The sequence below is a fragment of the Lampetra fluviatilis genome, chromosome 46, assembly GCF_964198595.1.
Source record: "Lampetra fluviatilis chromosome 46, kcLamFluv1.1, whole genome shotgun sequence".
NCBI classification, from domain to species: domain Eukaryota; kingdom Metazoa; phylum Chordata; class Hyperoartia; order Petromyzontiformes; family Petromyzontidae; genus Lampetra; species Lampetra fluviatilis.
In genome coordinates this window covers 2,422,808-2,440,752 of record NC_136320.1, presented here as the reverse complement: position 1 = coordinate 2,440,752, position 17,945 = coordinate 2,422,808, and the positions used below count along the sequence as shown (strand labels likewise).

Here is a 17,945-nt window from a genome sequence, read left to right as displayed (position 1 = left end):
ACATTGACATCAGTTTAACACGTGGCAGGCTTTCGCGACCATTATTATTCATAATCAACTTTTTGGGTTTAGATCGCGTTATTTATAAATGTGTTGTAACCCTCGCTTGTGGTTTCACGCTTCAACACACCGGTGGGCTAAAGCAGTGAACTATTTGTCTTTTGTCAACGTGACACTTTTTTGCTGATTGGCCGTTTCGGGTGGTGGAGGGTTACGACACATTTACAAATAACGCGATCTAAACCCAAAAACATTGATTATGAATCACATTGATATCGTTCGCGCCGCCGCATGCATTGGCGGCTCGAGCGGAGATGTTGCTCATTACAGGTCGTGACGCGGGCCCTATTTTTGGCACGGCTCCGTTCTCTGCGTGACTCATCCGTGGTGCGTTAAAAAAAAAAACAATTACGGCAACAACAAAGAAAGAGAGAAGCCAATTAACACGGCCGCTCATCGACACGAGAGGCGTTGGGGTTTTATTTTTGGTGTTAGATTCACGGCCGCGGTTTGACGGGCGCCGTCAAACAGCTGACTTCTGCACATGGCCACGTGTTTATCGCTTTACGATCCCGGAGATGGCCGTAAAGAGGTCGGACCATGAACGTCAGACTTGGATCCGAGGTTTAGGCCACCCGCATTTATGTTTCATTCGTTGCTCTGTCCGGCGTTGGCCGTAGGAGGCGCGGTCGTCGAAACGAAGGGGTGTACGGGTCTCGGTATCAATCCGAATCATCCTGCAGCAAGCCCATGTTCATTGACACGACACACAAACACAAAGACAAAGTCCCCCGTATAGCCTTAACCGACTTCCAACCGACCAGTGTAGCCTTTAACAGACTGTTGGGGCAAGTGCTGTTAGCGAGCACCGATGAAGGCCGGCACGGCACACGAGGGGGTGGGTGGCCAGCACCACGCCCGACCGCCTTTGTATCCCCAGTGCTGATGTGTACACACCGCACCAGGTACTCATTTAAGGCTGAGCCAATCAAGAGGAAAGCCCAGGACCGGTTCAAATATTCACCACTGTTGTTGCTTGTGAGTGCAAATTGGACTCGGGTCACTGGGTTCATAGTGCAGTGCGCTAACCATTGTGCCACAGCTCCCTGCTCACACACAATCCTCTCACCCTCACAATCATTGCCGGTACCCCCCCCCCCCCAGCCCCACATCGTGTACGGCGTAGAGATGAGGGCCTCCCCTCGCCGTGCATGCCTTAATTGAACATACTTCACCAAGCTAGTGCGGGTTGGTGAATGCGGTGGGGGTTGACGTTGGGGCATAGCAAGAGTACAGTACAACAGTTGACTTTGCGTTACCTGCGTGCCCTCCGTGCTGCCGGCCACTAAATAGCCCCGGCAGCAGCCTATAACCTATAATAGCACCGCTGTTATGCACGCTGGTCGCTCGTTCAAGCGCTATCCGGGCTCAACGCTCGCTTCATCTTTTCGAGGTCTACGCAGGGACGAGTTGGTCACTCGCAGGGAAGAAGCAGGGAAACTCGATGCCCGGAACGATTCCTCATCATCGCGTGGCGATGCCCAGGCGAGGTTGTCCAACCTCTGGGTGCATGTTGAGTGGTCGGAGCCTCTCTCTGTGGGAGGGGGGGGGGGAGAGTGGAGAGGGGGGGACATGGGAATGGCTAAAGTCGTGATGGATCTCAGTCCTCAGTCCATGTCTCCGTGTCTTTCCCCGTGCCTGTGTTTCTGTCTCCGTCAATGAATATGAACAATCTGTAAACCCTGCGCTGCCGCCAAGCAGTATCCGCTCGCTGTCGGAGGAGAATTTAGAGGTGCGAGGAGGAACCACGGACGAGCGGTGCAGAGCTTGTGTCAATAAATGTCAACAAATCTTTGGGTCATGACTTGCTGTGCGTTTTCTTGTCGAGGGAGCACAGGTCAAGATATGACTGATTTGTGTCGTTTTCGTGTCATCTTACCCCAGGGCACATATGCCCCGCCCACTTCGTTGTGCCGCAGGAGCGCTTGTGCCACGCCCATTTTTGAAACCTTTAAAAACGGTTGCCTTCGGTGACCTTCCCCCTCTTTCCTCCTGAAGACGATCGCTTGTGTTGTTATTGAAACGTCGTGGTTTTTGTTTATTATTATTTTATTTTTATTACCGAAAGAACCAGAATAAGTCGACATTATAGACTGCCAGTACGCTCACTCAGGTTAAGAACCAGGCTACAGTCTGCATTATAGGCTGCCAATACTCTCACCAAGCTTAAAAACCAGGTTCCAGTCTACATTATAGACTGCCAGTACATTCACTCCGATTCGAACAGGCTACAGTGTACATTAGTGTTTATTTTTATTTTTTATTTTATTTTTATTCACTTTATTTTTTTTCTTCTTCTTCTTATTTGTCTAGAAACGTGACTTTACCGAAAGAACCAAAAAATATGACGTCATATTTATATTCATGTGTATTCATGTAAGTGCGTAGTCGACCGTGCTAATCAGAGGTGCGGGGTGTTAAGGTGTTCTCGGCCAATCGATGAGCGTTTACACGTGGGAGGAAATGGCAGCGCCCGGAGAAAACCTACGCATGCGAGGGGGAAACACTCCATCGCAGTGTTTTCCTTGCAAGGCCCACGGGCCACTGGCGGCCGCCCTGTGGCCTCGAGTGCGGCCCCTGACGTGCGGCCCACCGACAACACACAAATGGTGACAACAACCCCCATCATCATCATCATCGTGCTGCTGTCAAACCCCCAATGGTTTCAAATGTGTGGCGGCCCTCACACTGATCATGTTTTATCGGTGAAAGTGTCTCTCTATCACCTCCCCCCCGCCCAAAATTGGTGAAAAACACTGCTCTATCCGATACAGACAGAACAGGCTGAAGTCCGCACTTTGTTGTACCGCCGAAGTCTCGCAACGTGCGTGCGCGGCCCACCAACCCCGGGCGGGGCGGAGCGGTGCGGTGCGCGTCCTACGCACCGCATGTACTTGTCCCACTCCAGGTCGGCCAGGTATCGTCGAGAAGACGAGGAAGGGGTCGCGTTGGCACGAGGGGCCGGTGGGGGGGCGGGCGTCCTGGGGTTGTAGCGGCCCGGACCAACAGGGTTCTGATCCGGGAAGCGAACGCGGTGAGGGGGCAGGGGGTGGCGGACAGAGAATTCCGTTAATTTACACGAATCGATCTCAGCATCAAACGTCAGACAGAAAGCAATGATTTAGCAACCACAACTTTCTCTCCAGGGCGCAGAATCTGATGGTGCCCTAAGTGGGTTTTGCCTGCGTCACGCCTGGCTTCAGGGAGGGCAAGGCACCTGGCTGCCCATGAAGAGGCGGTCCGAGCGGAAGTTGAAGCGCGCCGAGCTGCTGAGGAAGGGAGGGCGGGAGGCGCTCCGCACTTCGCGCGCCTCCAGGTTCACGTCGTAGGTGCCAGGCCCAGGCCAGCTCTGAGGGAGGGCACGCACACAGGGGAGGCCGAATCAGGAGGACTCAAGACCGAGGACTTCTTCACAATTTGGCCCAATCGCCCGATGAAGCTGGTTGAAATCACGGGCGAAACATCGAATTGTAAATGTATGTATGTTTGGACTTCGTTCGCACCGTACGTAGCCAACCGTGCTAATCGGAGGTGCGATGTTGTGGGTTTACTCTCCAACACACCGGTGTGCCGAAGTAGCATCTAATTGGCGCATCAACATCCCCGTTAGAGCCGCCAATGCAAGCGCGGCGCAAACGATGTCAATGTGAGTTCACCACGTAGGCCTTCGCAACCAGTATAATTGCTGGCGAAACGTCGTACTCAGATCGTAAACGTTGCGGCTTTGCTCTCCAACACACCGGTGTGCTGTACGAGTAACGAATTGGGCACGTTCTGTTTACGTGACAAACCTTACTGATTGGTTGTGCCGGGTCGTGGCGGGTTTAACGACACTTCGATATATTTATGCAATCTAACCCCCAAAAAAGCCATTCATTATCATGGATAATATTGGTTGGCGAAAGCCCACGTGGTAAACAGACAGGGGAGCTCAGAACTCAGTTGTGGTGGGCCTGAAGGCCACTGCTTGCCCATATCCACATAGCCACGCCCATGTCCATATAGCCACGCCCACATTCACACAACCACGCCCACACGATTGCTAGCCCTGCCACACGCAGCGAGCGGTCTTCCTATTGGGGCTCTTCGTGATGTTGGCTCCGCCTACCGTTCGGGTAGCCCCGCCTACTAATTAGTTGGCTTCACCCTCTGCCCGTATCGTGGATTGAACTACCGAGGCCAGATAATTTATCTGAAAAACGTGGGGGACAAAATCCTAAGTTTTAGATAAATCTTTTGACACGAGGGAGGTGGGGGGGGGCACATTTGATGAAATCGGAACTGTCCTGGCCAATGCAGGAGGTTTGATAGCTCTGTCTGCTGTGAGGACTGTAGCCGATGATGCAACAAGCTCGGCTATTACCCAGATGGGTTGCCTAAGAGCCCAGTCTGCGGAAAACAGGGCTGCAGTCCAATTCGAGCCGAAGCGAGGGCTGTTTGATTCAACACTGGAACTCTTCCAATCCCTACAACTGGTCATAGGGGACCTGTTTGGCCACATTCAAATAAAAAATAATGGACTGTACTGGCAGTAGTTTGCAAACAAAAATGAACTCCACCTTTGTCATTCATACTGCTTTATAGCAGAAACTAAATAAAAAATAGGCTGTTCTGAAAAAAAAGATGGTAATTAACAATAAGCTCTCCTGTCTGCCATTTGTCCATCTTTCTGTCTATCCATCTCTATGTCCTGCCTTTCAACTGTCTTCGCATGTCTCTCCGTCCATACATCTATTTGTACGTCCATTCGTTTGTCCACATCACTCCATCCGTTCATTCATCAGTTTATCACTTGTCTATCTGTGGGTCTTTGCTTCAATCTGTCTGTACATCCGTTTGTCTTTACGACAGTCGGTCAGTCCCTTCATCTGTGTTTCCAGCCATCAGTCCATCTGTCCGTCCTTCCATATCTCCTTCATTCTGTTTGTCCATCTGCCTTTACATTTGTCTTTGCATTTGACTGCCTGTTTGTGCATCCATTCATTCGGTCCATCCACCCGTCCAAATGTTTGACAATACATTCGCTTGCCCATGCTTTCATCCACTGCTCCATCAATCGCTCTGCCGGTCCCGTGGGAGTCTAACGGTGCCAATACGGCACGGCAGATGACCGTCCCGGGTCGTGCAGCGGCGTCGTTGGGCGCGACGTGCGACGTTACGCTCCACGTGCCGGCGGAAGCTTCTCTCGCGGAACCGAATCGACGCGCGCCCCAAACAACACGCGGCGCAACCCAACGACGGCGTCGCGCGTGCGCCGATCGCGGTGCGGCTCGGTTACCGGCTCCCGGCGGCAGTGAGCCGGCGCGTCCAGGCACAGGCGCAGGCCGGGCCGCGCGTTGGGGCCGGGCTCCGGGGCGAAGCGGCCGCTCCTCGTCCTGGCGGCCAGCGCCTCGGCCATGGATGGCTGGGGGCAGCCGCGGGGGCCCGACCACAGTGACTCCTGAGATCGACGGAGAGGAGAGGGGAGCGCGGTGGGGGGGGGGAGATTTTTGGAAGTCTGCTGGGAGTGGGGACACGAATGGCACTGATGCGTGTGGCGTGAGGCTCTGCTCGGGGAGTTGAGGCCAGTGGCTGACGCTCCAAGCCATTGGCAATAATGCACTCCCAATGGTGATGACGACGATGATGATGATGGTGCATTAAAATGTTACGGATAATTCCTGAACTTGCATCACACCTCATCTGACACGTTTCAAAAAAGGGCACCCCGCAGTGGCAGCTGTCCCTATTCGGCACAAGTTGCCGCAGCGCCTGGCCTTTAAGTGGGCATCAGTCTGCCAGCGGGGGGGGGGGGGGGGGGGCGGAGGGGGCGATGATTGTCGCTCTGTGTGACATCCCGATTGGGTAAAAAGTGGGGCCATTTCTCCAAAGTGCAGAATTGGGTGACTACTGGACGTCTGTGAAAAAGAGCTTCATAGCTCATCGGATTTCTCCAGCTAAAAATAAACATTCTGATTCTCAGGTGAACCTTTACCATCCACTGCGAGCGAAGCCGACAGCGCTTCGTGCCACTTCACGTTTAACACAAAACCGCAGCATTAACCAGGGCGGCCCGAACGGAATCGAACCGCGAACCTCTGCTACGAGCGAGAAACGCAGCTGCCGCTGGGGTGCCACGTCGCCGGCGACTCCAGCGGACGACGGAGCGCATCCCCCACCCCCCCCCCCCCGTGGCTCTCACCGGTGCCGCGAGCCACCCGGTGCGCACGGGGTCCGTGCGTCGGCCCGTGAAGAGGTCGTACGGACCGCGCGCGCTCACGACCCGCGCGGCCAACTCGTCCGTGAAGCTCCTGTGCTCATGGGTCCCCGGGCCCAATCCGCTGCCCTGCGCGTTCACACAAAGACAAAGATCCCCCGTGTAGCCTGTTGGGGCAAGTGCTGTTGGCCAGCAGCGCCTATGAAGGCCGGAACGTCACACGGTGGGGGGGGGGGGGGGGGGGCAGCACTACCCCCGGCCGCCTTTGTCTCCCCAGTGGCTATGTTTACACATCGCATCAGGTACTCATTTGAGGCAGAGTCGACCTAAGGGAGACCCAGGACCGGTTCAGGTACGTGAGCGGGGATCGATCCCGGCTCGCCGAATTCGTCGTGCTAACTGCTACGCTACCACTCCCTCAACACAAACAAACCCCCAAAGATCTCCGGTATAGCCTTAACAGACAACACACACATACACAAGTTAGAGACGTCGAATTGTCTTTAAATAAAAGTACGGGGGCGTTGGTAAGGCGCGCGTCACGGCTATGAAGGGACGGCGGGCGGCGGTCTAGACGGACGCAGGAACGGCAGCGGATATGGAGCGACGAGATTGCTTCTCGTCTTGCAGGAGCCGCGTGGATTGCCCGTCGCATCTCGGGACCCGTAAGAGACAGGCGGCGACTTGGGGGGGGGGGGGGGGGGAGGAAACGCCTTCATCCAGCGGTGGATAGCTCATGGCTGATGTTGACGGTGGGGCGATAACAACGCGGCACGGAGCGATAGAGAGGGGGCCCCAGCGTGACCCCACGTGACCCCACGCACCGTTTCGGGGGTGCCGCGGTTGACGATGCTGCTCAACTCCATGGGGCCGCGCGAGGAAGGTTGGTGGGCCCACGCCGCTCCCGGCCGCACGTAGGAGCCCGGACCAGGAGTCGAACTCTGCGGGATATTTTAACCACACAGTGAGCGTCGCCGCAATTGCACGGCTACGCGTTGCGATCGTCGATTTTGTATTTTTTTTCTCTCTCTCTCTCTCTCTTTTGGCGCATCAGCAGCAGAAAATGCGATTCCCCATCTCATCTCCCGGCGTTCAGTCGTTGGCAGAGGAAAGGAGGAGGAAGACTTTTAGCCTGGACTTGCAAATACTTACACAGACACTACAGACTTGCATAGAGATCCATAGACCTGGACAGAGACCCGTAGTATATCTATGAAAATGACTTTCAACCTTCGTAGTTTGAACCGACGAAGGTGGTGGTAGGATTTTTTTTTTAATATTTAAATTTTCTCAATGCCACGCTGTGTCCCGAGAGGTGACGTGCGACGATGGAGACGCGTAACGAGTTGCGATGTAAGCAGCAGGCAGCTGTTGTGACGATAAACAAAGCCACGCTGGAATTTACGACGGGAGTCGCCGCTGGCACGATCATCATCACATCACGGCGCGTGAGCGGTCGACGGGCACGCAACGTTATTTACTGCGTCAGCAAACCGCTGCCGTGCACCGCTTCACCTTGGCAAAAGTTCGTTCACGTATGAATTCAAGTTGTTTCCTGCCGAACGAGCCTGATGATTGGTAAACAAGCCCAGCGTGACGCAGAGTGTTGGAATAAAAAGGTGCTCTATCCTCACCTTGAATCGGAGCTCTCAGCGTCACGTGGCGCACAAGGTCAACACCATCGCAAGGTCTCCTTCGCGTAAAAATAAACGGCCCACGGAAGTGGATGACACAGAGCTTCCTCTGAAATTCCTGCAAGTGAACCTCTAGGGAGCAGCACTTGACCACTCGTCTTTCCCACCGAGAGTAATGGTCGTCGCACGAGAGTGTCCCAATATTTGTAATTCTCAAAAAAATGTATTTTGCCAAAGTACAGATTACAATTCAACGTTACGGGTTTGTTTTTGTGTGTGCGGTCATTGGTGGCTGTGCTGAGGACATCAACTCGCTACATCTGAGGACCAGCTTTAATCAGAGGCGGCTGCCAATTGGATTCAAACCCAGGGTCTCGGTGGTGCAGGCTCAACGCTCTGCCCTCTTAGGCCCCCCCGGTCACCTCCTACTCCACATCATCAACGTCAATAAAAAGACGCCAGGACACGATCTTCCTTTAGAGTCACACCAAAAGTTGCGTTTGCGTACGATGAGCGGAGCGCTGGGCGGATAAGCGCAGCGAGTTGGCACAGTAGCGGGAGGGGGGGTACAGCTGGTGCATCTGCCAGCCATCTCAGTCAGTGAACCCATGGCACCTGCTGCGTGTGGCCCGTGACCTCCTATCAGCGGTGCCATCGAAACTTCACGTGGCCTCAAATCGCACCTAGCATGGCACAAGCGCCGTGGTGACGTCACCGCCACTGAGTGGTGAACGGCGGTTGTTGTTGTTGTTGTTCTCATCGGTTAGGGTTATTAATATTTGTTGTTGTTAGGCTGTCAAACTTCGGTGAGTATTCTCTCACCTTGCCGATGTTCAAGAAGCGCTCCTCCAGCGTGTCGCACACTCCCCTCCGACTCGATGGTCTCTCCCGCTCCAGGTCAATGAAGTCCTTTGTGTCATAGATCCCAGGGCCTAGCCTACTTTTCTGAGGGGGGCGTGGGGGGGGAGGAATATAGGGGGTGGAGTAGAGGAGAAGCTGGAGAGAACAGGGCAAGTCTCTGCGTGGCTACATGTGAAAGTGGCAGCAACAACGTCCTGGAGCAACCAGGGAAAATTCGCCGAGGAGTCTCGGGGGTTCATTTTTTGCAGGTGGGACTTTCATCCGTCCACGAACCCCTCTGGACGAGTACCTGGGTTCGCTCCTTCTCCCAGGCCTCGCGGTGTCTGAAGTGAGGTATCCGGGCCGACCGGGACAGCTCCACCTCGCGTGCCCAGCCCGGCCCGCTAGCCCGGCGAGAAACGGCCCGCACGCCGAACCCTCCGGAGCCCTCGGGGTTGTAGCGCCCGGGACCCAGGGCCCTGACCTAGAGGAGTTGGGGGGGGGATGCGTCAAGCCAGAGTCGTTTGCCTTCGTCGTCATCAGCAGCAGCATAAACAGCGGTAGCATCGTGATAATTTGTTTTTTACCCTTCTATCTGGCAACAAAACTGACACCTTTTTATAAGGAGTCATGTTTGCATAGACCACAATACCTGCAGTCATAATGCAAACAAAAAACATAACTCTGATATTTACACCATTGGAACCTCATTTGCCAGTAAAAAATATGATAATTGGTTTTTTACCGTTCTATCTGGCAACAAAACTGACACCTTTTTACAAGGAGTCATGTTTGCATAGACTACAATACCTGCAGTCATAATGCAAAAAAAAAAACACAACTCTGATAATGTGCACTGTTCTTGAAGTTGATTGGTCCACACCCGAGACAGCTTTCCTTAGAGCCTAGTCTCACATGGGTTGGACCAGATGACGCCAGATAGAAGGGTAAAAAACCAATTATCATATTTTCACTGGAAAATGAGGTTCCAATGGAGCGGTAGCATCATTAGCGCCACCTCTGATTTGCATGGTGGGCTGCGTACGGTGCAATTTTTTTTTTCAACGCAGTACAAATATATACCCCGTGGCGATGGGAGTAGGGTGGCCACCTCTGCGTTTGGCACGGAGAGTCGAGGAATTGGCATCTGCATTGGTGCGACGGCGATCGATTTGCACGGAGACCCGCGCTGTTGTGTCGAGCTTTTATCGCACGAGATTGCAGAGTGTTGACAATAGACCGAGTGCCGACATGACAAACACGTCCGCGATGTCGGGGAGTGGGGGGGGAGAAGGTGACAATCTGACGATGTCAGGATTGGGTTGCTTCCCGCTGGGACCCCATGAGCCCTGGGAAGCCGCTCTCTGCCAATCATCCACCTCCTCCTCATCCTCCTCACCTGGTTGCTCATGGTCTGCGAGCAGTAGGGGGCCTCCGTGTAGGTGCCGAGTGGCTTCAGCTGCGGATGAATTCCAGAGACGTTGAACCTTGATCGGCGTGGCGCAGGAGGGGACAATGAGGGATGTGTGCCGGTCGAGACGGACGGTGAATTAGAACGCGTGATATCTGCATTGGCAGTGGGTGCACAGGCATTACTAACGAAGTGCACACACACACATCGTTTTCGATTCGTCTTCCTTCCTTGCACCCTGCCACTGGAATAAACTTCCCCTCTGCAATTAATTCCCCCTCATTTCGTTCCTCTCTTGAAGCCTCACCTCGTTTCCATCGACCATTCTCTTCCTACTCTTAGTTCTTTCCGTAAAGTCACGTAGGTAAAAAATGAAATACAAATTTATAAAAATAAAACAATAGAAATCACGACGTTTCGGAGGCAACACAAGTCTCCGTCATCAGGTGGGACCGTCACAGCCAGATTTGCTGCATCAAGTGTACTTAAGAGCTTACACCTTGAACCCCTCCCTCACTTGATGCAGCAAATCTGGCTGTGACGGTCCCACCTGATGACGGAGACTTGTGTCACTCATTCCTGGGCCCTTGCACTGCCATCTAAAATCACTCGACTTTTTTTGTTACCGCTTTTAAACGATGCCATCGGGCGCATTGAGCCGAGACACTCTATAAATATCAAATAAGATAAGATCGTGAACGTTGCCCGAACAATACAAATAACAATTACGATACGTGACATTCCAGGCAATTGTATTCAGCAAATCCTGTGAATGGCAATCGATTCGAGTGTGACACAGGGAAGGCCACAATGACACCGTTTACAACTGATACGAAATTTGAGAATGAGGCTTGGACCGGATGCGTCACGGCCTAGAAGGGAGGATGGTGGACACAGATCACAGAGGGAGTGGCAGAGAGAACGCCCATCGTTAAGGAGATGGAGCAATGAAATCGGCTCGTGTGCCGGCGCTGGGCGGTTTGTTTGGTGGTCGCGCACCTGGCCACGGAAAATCATGGAATGTCAGCACCTGGGCCCGGGCAAGGCGATACAAAATCAACGCCTGTGTATACACGCGACTGAGGCGGTCGTCAGTGAGCGCATACAGGCGAGACCGAGATATGGGTGACATAACATTCCTCCCTATACCTGATACCTGTGAAACGAGACGTCAGTAGCCGATACAGGTAAGATTAAAATTGTGCCTGAATAACAGGTGAGATTTGAGGGTGTCACTACATGGATACAGGTGAAGTTGGTACAGGTAAGATGACGCTACGGCAGCACCCAAATACAGGTGGCATTTGAGCCTCAGTTCCCGGATACAGGTGAGATTTGAGGGCTTTCAGGAACTCGATCCAGGTGAATTTAAGTGACATCAGCGCCCGAAGGGAGTCCCGTACCTGGATACTGGTGAGATGCGAGGGCATCAGCAACCCAGACGCAGGCGATATGAGCGCGATGTCAGTAACTGGAGGCAGGTGATCGAGTCGTCAGCATCCGAACACAGATTCGAAAAACACCTCTGTTACCTGGCCGTTGCAGAACCGAACGGGGCACCGTGGAACGCCACGCCGGGCATTGCTGCGGCTCTCCCCGGGCTCTCGCCGGGGGTTCTACTGCCTCGGCAGAGCGCGAGAGTGCGGGCGGAGTGCGTGATTTTATTTGTTCTCGACTGCGTTTGTTTCTTCTGGTGCAATTTGCCGGCCGGTCGCTGGGCAACACGAAGCCCCAAAGAAATGCGGGGGGGCAAGCGGCAGTGGCCCGGAGCTGGCACGCGGCGGGGCTCAAGCGAAGGCGAGCGCCCACTCGTTCCGCGATTGCAACAACGGTAACTACAAACTTTTTTTTTGTCACCAGCTAAGGCCCCAGTGAGCAACGTACCTCTTTTTTTTCGTTCCAGAAGCGACCTGGGCTATCGCAAATGATAGATCGACGAAGTGGCTTACCGTGTGGAAATGTATTGCGGCCAAATACTCTAAATGTGGAGGTAAAAACCCGGAGGACTCGGAGAAAAATTCACGCGACCACAGGGAGAGAGACCACACACAGACTCCAAATAGAGAGGCATCAGGGTCGGGATCGAACCCACGACTTCCTGCATACCAGGCGAGGTAGTTAACATCTCCTCGCCACCTTGGCAAGATGTTAACTCGCCACTGTGGCGAGATACGTGATGGGCCAAGTTCTTTCCACTGCTGGATGAATATCTTCCGTGGCCATATCTCTCTCTCTCTCTCATGAATCCTGTGATGTCACAATCCACCCGGTGCGAGTTTTCTTTTTTTTACCACAGTTGCTGAGCACAAGTCTAAAGGGCCCATCAACAGACGGCGCCAATAAAAAGCTGCCGAAGATGACTTTAAACTTTTCATGAATTGCGCGAGGTTATTCTCGCTATCATCGCGAGAGACTGATGGAAGGGAATTCCCAAGTGGAACAGTGCGTGGATGGAAGAAGCACAGACAGAGAGAGGTGGTGTGAGCTCCGGTGTGGTGTGACCTCCAATATAATAATTGAACAGCGTGGATGAGATGAGTTTGTCTGGTCGTGTCAGATGGTTTAGAGCTCATGATACACTCCGTCATCGCATCATTGATGATGGCAATCTGCGATGATTTCCAGTCTATTTTTGTTTTGTTTTACCAAGTAAGACCCACTGAGCTGTATAGCGCTTTTTTAGAAGCGACCTGGTTATCACAAATGATAGCTCAACGAAGTGGCTTATCATGCGGGAATGTATAGCAGCCAAATACTCTAAACGCGTGATGTTGATTCTAAATGTGGAGGGATAAAAAAAAACGGAGGGCCCGGAGAAAAATCCACACGACCACTGGGAGAGAGACACCGCAAACTACAAATACAGCAGCAGGCATCAGTGGTCAGGATCGAACCCACGACCTCCTGTATACCAGGCGAGGTAGTTAACATCTCGCCACCGCGGTACGCTTCAGTGACCTCGCACACGAAGGCCGTGACACTGGCCCCGCCCGTTGCAGACGATCGCGGTTCGACTCCAAAGGCCGCCCTGGTTATTACTAGGGGCGTCATAACCGTGACAATACTACGCGCCGTCTGCTTCACGGTGGACGTTAAAGATGCCCTGTGTGTATAACTACGTAGCCAACTGTACTTATGCCCTGACATTGGCAACGGTAGGCCATTGTGTGCCCCGGTGTCACGGTCAATAATTGGCAAATTTGGAATTTAAACCGTAAATAACTCTATTGCGATTATACATATAGCAATCATCGTCTCCAACTGGCAAAAGACTCATATTCCAGGTCACTGATGCAAACGAGACTCATCCTGGTCGAGTTTTCACCTGGTTAACACAAAATTAATTTGAAATTTAAAAGTCTAGCACATATGGCATGTAGCGATAGGTTAAACTGTGGCGTGTAACAATTATTTTCAACGACCATACATTGTAAGAGTCGTCCCACAATCAATTGCAATAACTTATTTGGTCAGACATGTGAGTTGGCGATAGAGTGAGGATATTTTACAACTCCAATGCCCGCACCTCCTGCTCCTCTTCGCGAGATCGGAGGCGGCGGGGCAGGAGACGGACGCGGCCGGGGGTTGACGTCGAGAGGGGGGCCCTGGCAGCTTCGAAGTCCTGGCATTAAGTTGACCGTCAACATCCGAACCCAGAGAGCCGGGATACGTTGCGATCGATACAGGTGACTCGGACAGTCACAACAGCACAATCGCCCCCCCCCCCCAAAAAAAAAACTAAACTTCAAAATCGATTCTTGAGTCGAAACGCCGCCCCCCCCGCCCCGAGATTGCGACGATCGCCGCGCTCTCCTGTCGTCATCAGAAAAGCGTTCTCCAATAAGGCATTCGGAAGCAAGCGGCGGCCGTCACGACCCTGTTCACTCTCGCACCGACACGCAGACAGGCAGCGGCCGAGTGTTGAAGAAAACTTTATTGCTGTTCAATTGGGGGGGGGGGGGGGGGGGAACTATACAAATTGGGGGTTAACGGACAGAACGCAAACATAAACAATCAATGTATTATCCAACGTTTGTCTTTGGTCTTTTCCAAAGAAGCGGCACTGACGAATTGCGCGCACGCCAGGCCCATCGGGAGGCCTTTGGGCCACGCCGCACGGCTGCCCCAGCCCACGAGAGCCCCCCACCCTGCACACCTCCCCGCTCTGCTCCCCGCACGGACCTCGCATTGTTAATGGACGCGGTTGTTCAGCGTGATCATTAATCGCATGAAGATGTGGGGGGGGGGGGGGGGGGTGGTGAAATCGTTTCGTCGCACACAAATATCGAAATGTTCGACAATAAAAACACATTCCAGGACTTGTTTACGATGCGGACGTCACCACCTTGGGGGGGCGGCTGCTGATGAGCCATGCTGCTGGCACCGCCTGGAAGTTGGTGGACAAACCGCGTTCGTGGCCTCGCGCCGATCGGTCCGGCTAGAACTGAACCGGATTCGGTTATAGATTCCGAAGACGAACGTCGATGAACAAAGAAAACCACAATCGATGATGGAACAACCCCTTAACGCAGAATGGACAAGAGCTGACACTCCCGACCCCACACCCCTCCCGTCCCCCCGCAAGTGCCGAGACAAAAAATAAAATGTCCAAGCTGAAACGGGACGCTTGGGAGAGTCGGGGCCGGCGGTCCGAACGTCACGTGCACCACCTTCACCCTCACCGTGCGCCATCCTCACCGAAACGCCTCGATCCATCGCCTACTACGGGCACGGTGACACGACCCGGCTCCGCTCGTTCGTTACCCGGCTCAACTCGAGACTGCCGCTTCAGTGTTCGGTGCTAAGCAAGGTACCCAAGGCACAGGTGCAAGGCGAAGCAACACGACGTTCGATTACGACGACGTGAAACACGCAGTGGTGGGGGGGGGGGCGGCCCGGCACGGCACTCCTCCTCCACAACGCCACGCAGACGGCCTCGCACTTGGAAGGCATTTTGACCTTTCGCTTACGCTGGCCGGAGGTGGACAAGACGATTGTACAAAAAGCAGCCGAATCAGTGACCCGATGAAGGCTCATCGCAGAGATAGCATTGACCTGATCAACCTATGCGTCATTTACATCGATTCGTGGGGGGGGGGGGGGGGGGGGGCACGTTGCACGCTCGTTGACGGCAACGGTTTTCGCGAATGCCGGTGACCTCAGCGTCTCAACTCCGAGTGGGCCATCGCCAGGGGCAGCTTCGATCGAACACGGAATTGGGAGTCTGGTAAACGACGCACAGGAACAGTCCAACGCTAAAAACTCTGTCACCGTTGAACCTTTACATTGAGTCATTGTTACGCAGACAGCAAAAGTACAGCCGGTAACAAGACATAGGTCAAACCATTCGCAAGGACTTGGGAACGGGTTTTTCCGGGAGGCAAACTTCACCGTGCTTTGTTGCACGGGTCAACGGGCCACGGGACGGGACTCATCCCGAAGGGTGGATGCCCCTCCCCGTTACAGCGGCACAGCTACGAGATGAGCCACTGCCACTTCTAAACCGCAGTGGCTGAACGAGCAACGTTGTTGTCATCGCCACCGCCGCGTTAAGGTTCACGTGCATGGACAGCTCACGCTCTGTGGCCAGAGTCGTCCATAGCGGTGCGCTAGGCCCGGAGCAAATCACACCGTGTGCCGCCACCCCCTCCCCCCCCCCCGACGGCTTGAAACTAAACCGGAAGTATTACATCTGACATCGTGCCGTCGATGCGCGGGCCTCCCCCCCCCAAAGTACGGGGCCCGGGGCAGTCGCTCTCCGATTTAGAGACGGCTCCGTCTGTGTCAACTGTTTGCCCGCGGCTCGGGGGAGCAGCCGTTTCCACACGCGACGGAGGTGCCCGCATATCAACAGCTCCTTAGAAGCCTGGACTGGTTGCAAGACTGACCTGCCTCGGCTTGCTAAAGAAAATTTAAGACATTCAGCATCAATAGGAATAAATTATAAAATTATTTACAACCTTGACTTTCATTAAATAGATGCACAATTTCTTAGACGGAAAAAAACGAACAATCTCTTTTAGTTTTAAACCAAATTTAGCATAAAGAGTTTGTACAGCCCTTGCATATGTGCGTTCGAGTTCAGAGCGTGTTTATCAGCATTGAGAAATGTCTCTCTTAATCTGGAGCGAGCACGCACGCGCACGCCCAGACGGGCACTGTGCGCATCCGTCTGTGCGTATGTGCTTGTGTGTGTGCGCGCGCGCGTCCACTTTTTACATTTACTTCACAGCAAATAAACGATTACAGAAGCACGCTGCCGTGGTGTGCGTTTCGCCCCGCCGCCTAAAACAGTTCCTGTTGCAGCGTCGCTCGGTTGCCCATGCCCCCTGCCGCCCTCTGCGTCGTCACGGCCACTTCGCCGGGGCTGGCGCTGCCCCGCAGCAGTACGAAGGGGGTGCTGCTGTTGTTACTGCTCAGCGAAACGGGCTGCGGGGAGAACAGCGCCTTGCCGTAGCCCGGCACGGCCTTCCCGGCAGCGGACGGTTTCCCGGCACGGTGGTACACCGGCGAGCGCGCGCAGTCCCTGTACGCCGGTGACTCGGCGCAGCCGGGCCCCTCGGCGTCCGAGTGTGGGCCGCACCTCTGCCCGTGCGGGCAGCCGCGCCGCTGCTCGTCGCTGTCTTGCCACACGTCGTCTGTCGAGCCGTCCGTCACGTCCTCGTCGTCGTCGTCGTAGCCGCGGAAGCCGTTGCCGTGGAAGCTGGAGGAGCAGTCCGTGGAGCCGTCGTCTCCGGGCTGCGAGTAGCACCCGCTGCTCGAAGTCTCGCTCTCGTCGCGCGAGCACCGGTAGCGCGGCGTCTCGGCGTGGAACCGGGACGGGGCGCAGCCGTCGCCGCCGCCGCTCAACTTCATGCCTGAAAAGCGGCTCTCGCTCAGTACGTAGTCGAGTTCCAGCGGGTCACTGTCACTGCTCGTCGATGCAACCGCCACCGCTGCCGCCATGCCTCTGTCGCCGGCGCCGCCCTGCCGTGACGACGTCAGTTCCGGGCGAGGGGAGTCGGTGTGGCGGCGGCGGTCCTGAGTCGCTCGCCACGTCACCCGGCCGAGCGTGGCGTGAGTCACCGGTGCCCGTACTGGCATGTCTCTCCGCGGCAGCTCCGGCGAGCTGGGAAGAGACCTACACGTCCGCAACGGCATTAGAGTGAAGTCCATGTCCAGCGGGCTATCCCACTCGTCCTCGTCCGCTTGCGGCCGCTGCTGCGTTTTCTGCGGAGTCGACTGCGGTTCCGGCTTCATGCCGTCCACGGCATCTTTCATCGGCTGGTCGAACGCCAGGGGCGCTAGCGTCGGCCGAGTGGGCGTGTCGAAGAACTTGACGCGCCCGCCTTTGAGCTCCTTGCGCGACGAGAAGGGGTTCACCTTCCCGCTGTTGGCGCTGCCCGGCGTGTAATAGGGGTCCATGACGCTCACCACCGCGCCCCCCCGCGTCTTGGAGTGCGGGGAGAAGACGTCCGAGTGGCTGCGGGAGAGCCGCGTGTCCAGGCGCGGCCGCGGGCTCTTCCACGCCGACTCGCCGTCGCCCGGCGGAGAGTTCAGCGGCTTGCTGCGCTTGCACCCTGGCCCCTTCTCCCGCACACCTGCGGGAACAATGCAGACGCAGAACGTTGGTACGCTGTGCATCGTCGTCATCGTCAGCTACGATAGATCCACCGTTGGATGAAGGCCTCCCCAAAGCTGTCGCCGACTCTCATGGTCTCGCGATGCAACAATCGATTTAGCACCGTCACACGAGCATTAGCTTGGTTGAACCCGGCGACCATCCCTTCTTGCGATGTGTCCTGCCCGAGTCCACTTTCATTAC

General features: G+C 54.7%; 2 protein-coding genes across 2 annotated transcripts in view; both read right to left on the bottom strand.

Annotated features, from left to right (window-relative positions):
* Positions 1-1,222: 1,222 nt before the first annotated feature.
* CIMAP2 (ciliary microtubule associated protein 2) lies at positions 1,223-14,330 on the bottom strand. Its single transcript, XM_078876791.1, has 12 exons — positions 14,223-14,330; positions 13,668-13,763; positions 11,674-11,855; positions 10,130-10,217; positions 9,041-9,214; positions 8,713-8,835; positions 7,081-7,197; positions 6,242-6,385; positions 5,339-5,500; positions 3,278-3,409; positions 2,946-3,073; positions 1,223-1,594 (listed from the first exon to the last, which is right to left on the bottom strand). The coding sequence occupies exons 1-12, from the start codon at positions 14,328-14,330 to the stop codon at positions 1,525-1,527; spliced, it is 1,524 nt and encodes a 507-aa protein (XP_078732917.1). The 3' UTR covers positions 1,223-1,524.
* The window catches only part of LOC144947656 (dual specificity testis-specific protein kinase 2-like), a 52,494-nt gene continuing 48,610 nt past the window's right edge, over positions 14,062-17,945 (bottom strand). Inside the window, exon 10 of the mRNA XM_078876915.1 lies at positions 14,062-17,721. Coding sequence (XP_078733041.1) covers positions 16,427-17,721 — 1,295 coding nt within the window. The 3' untranslated portion in view covers positions 14,062-16,426. The remainder of the gene's footprint in view (positions 17,722-17,945) is intronic.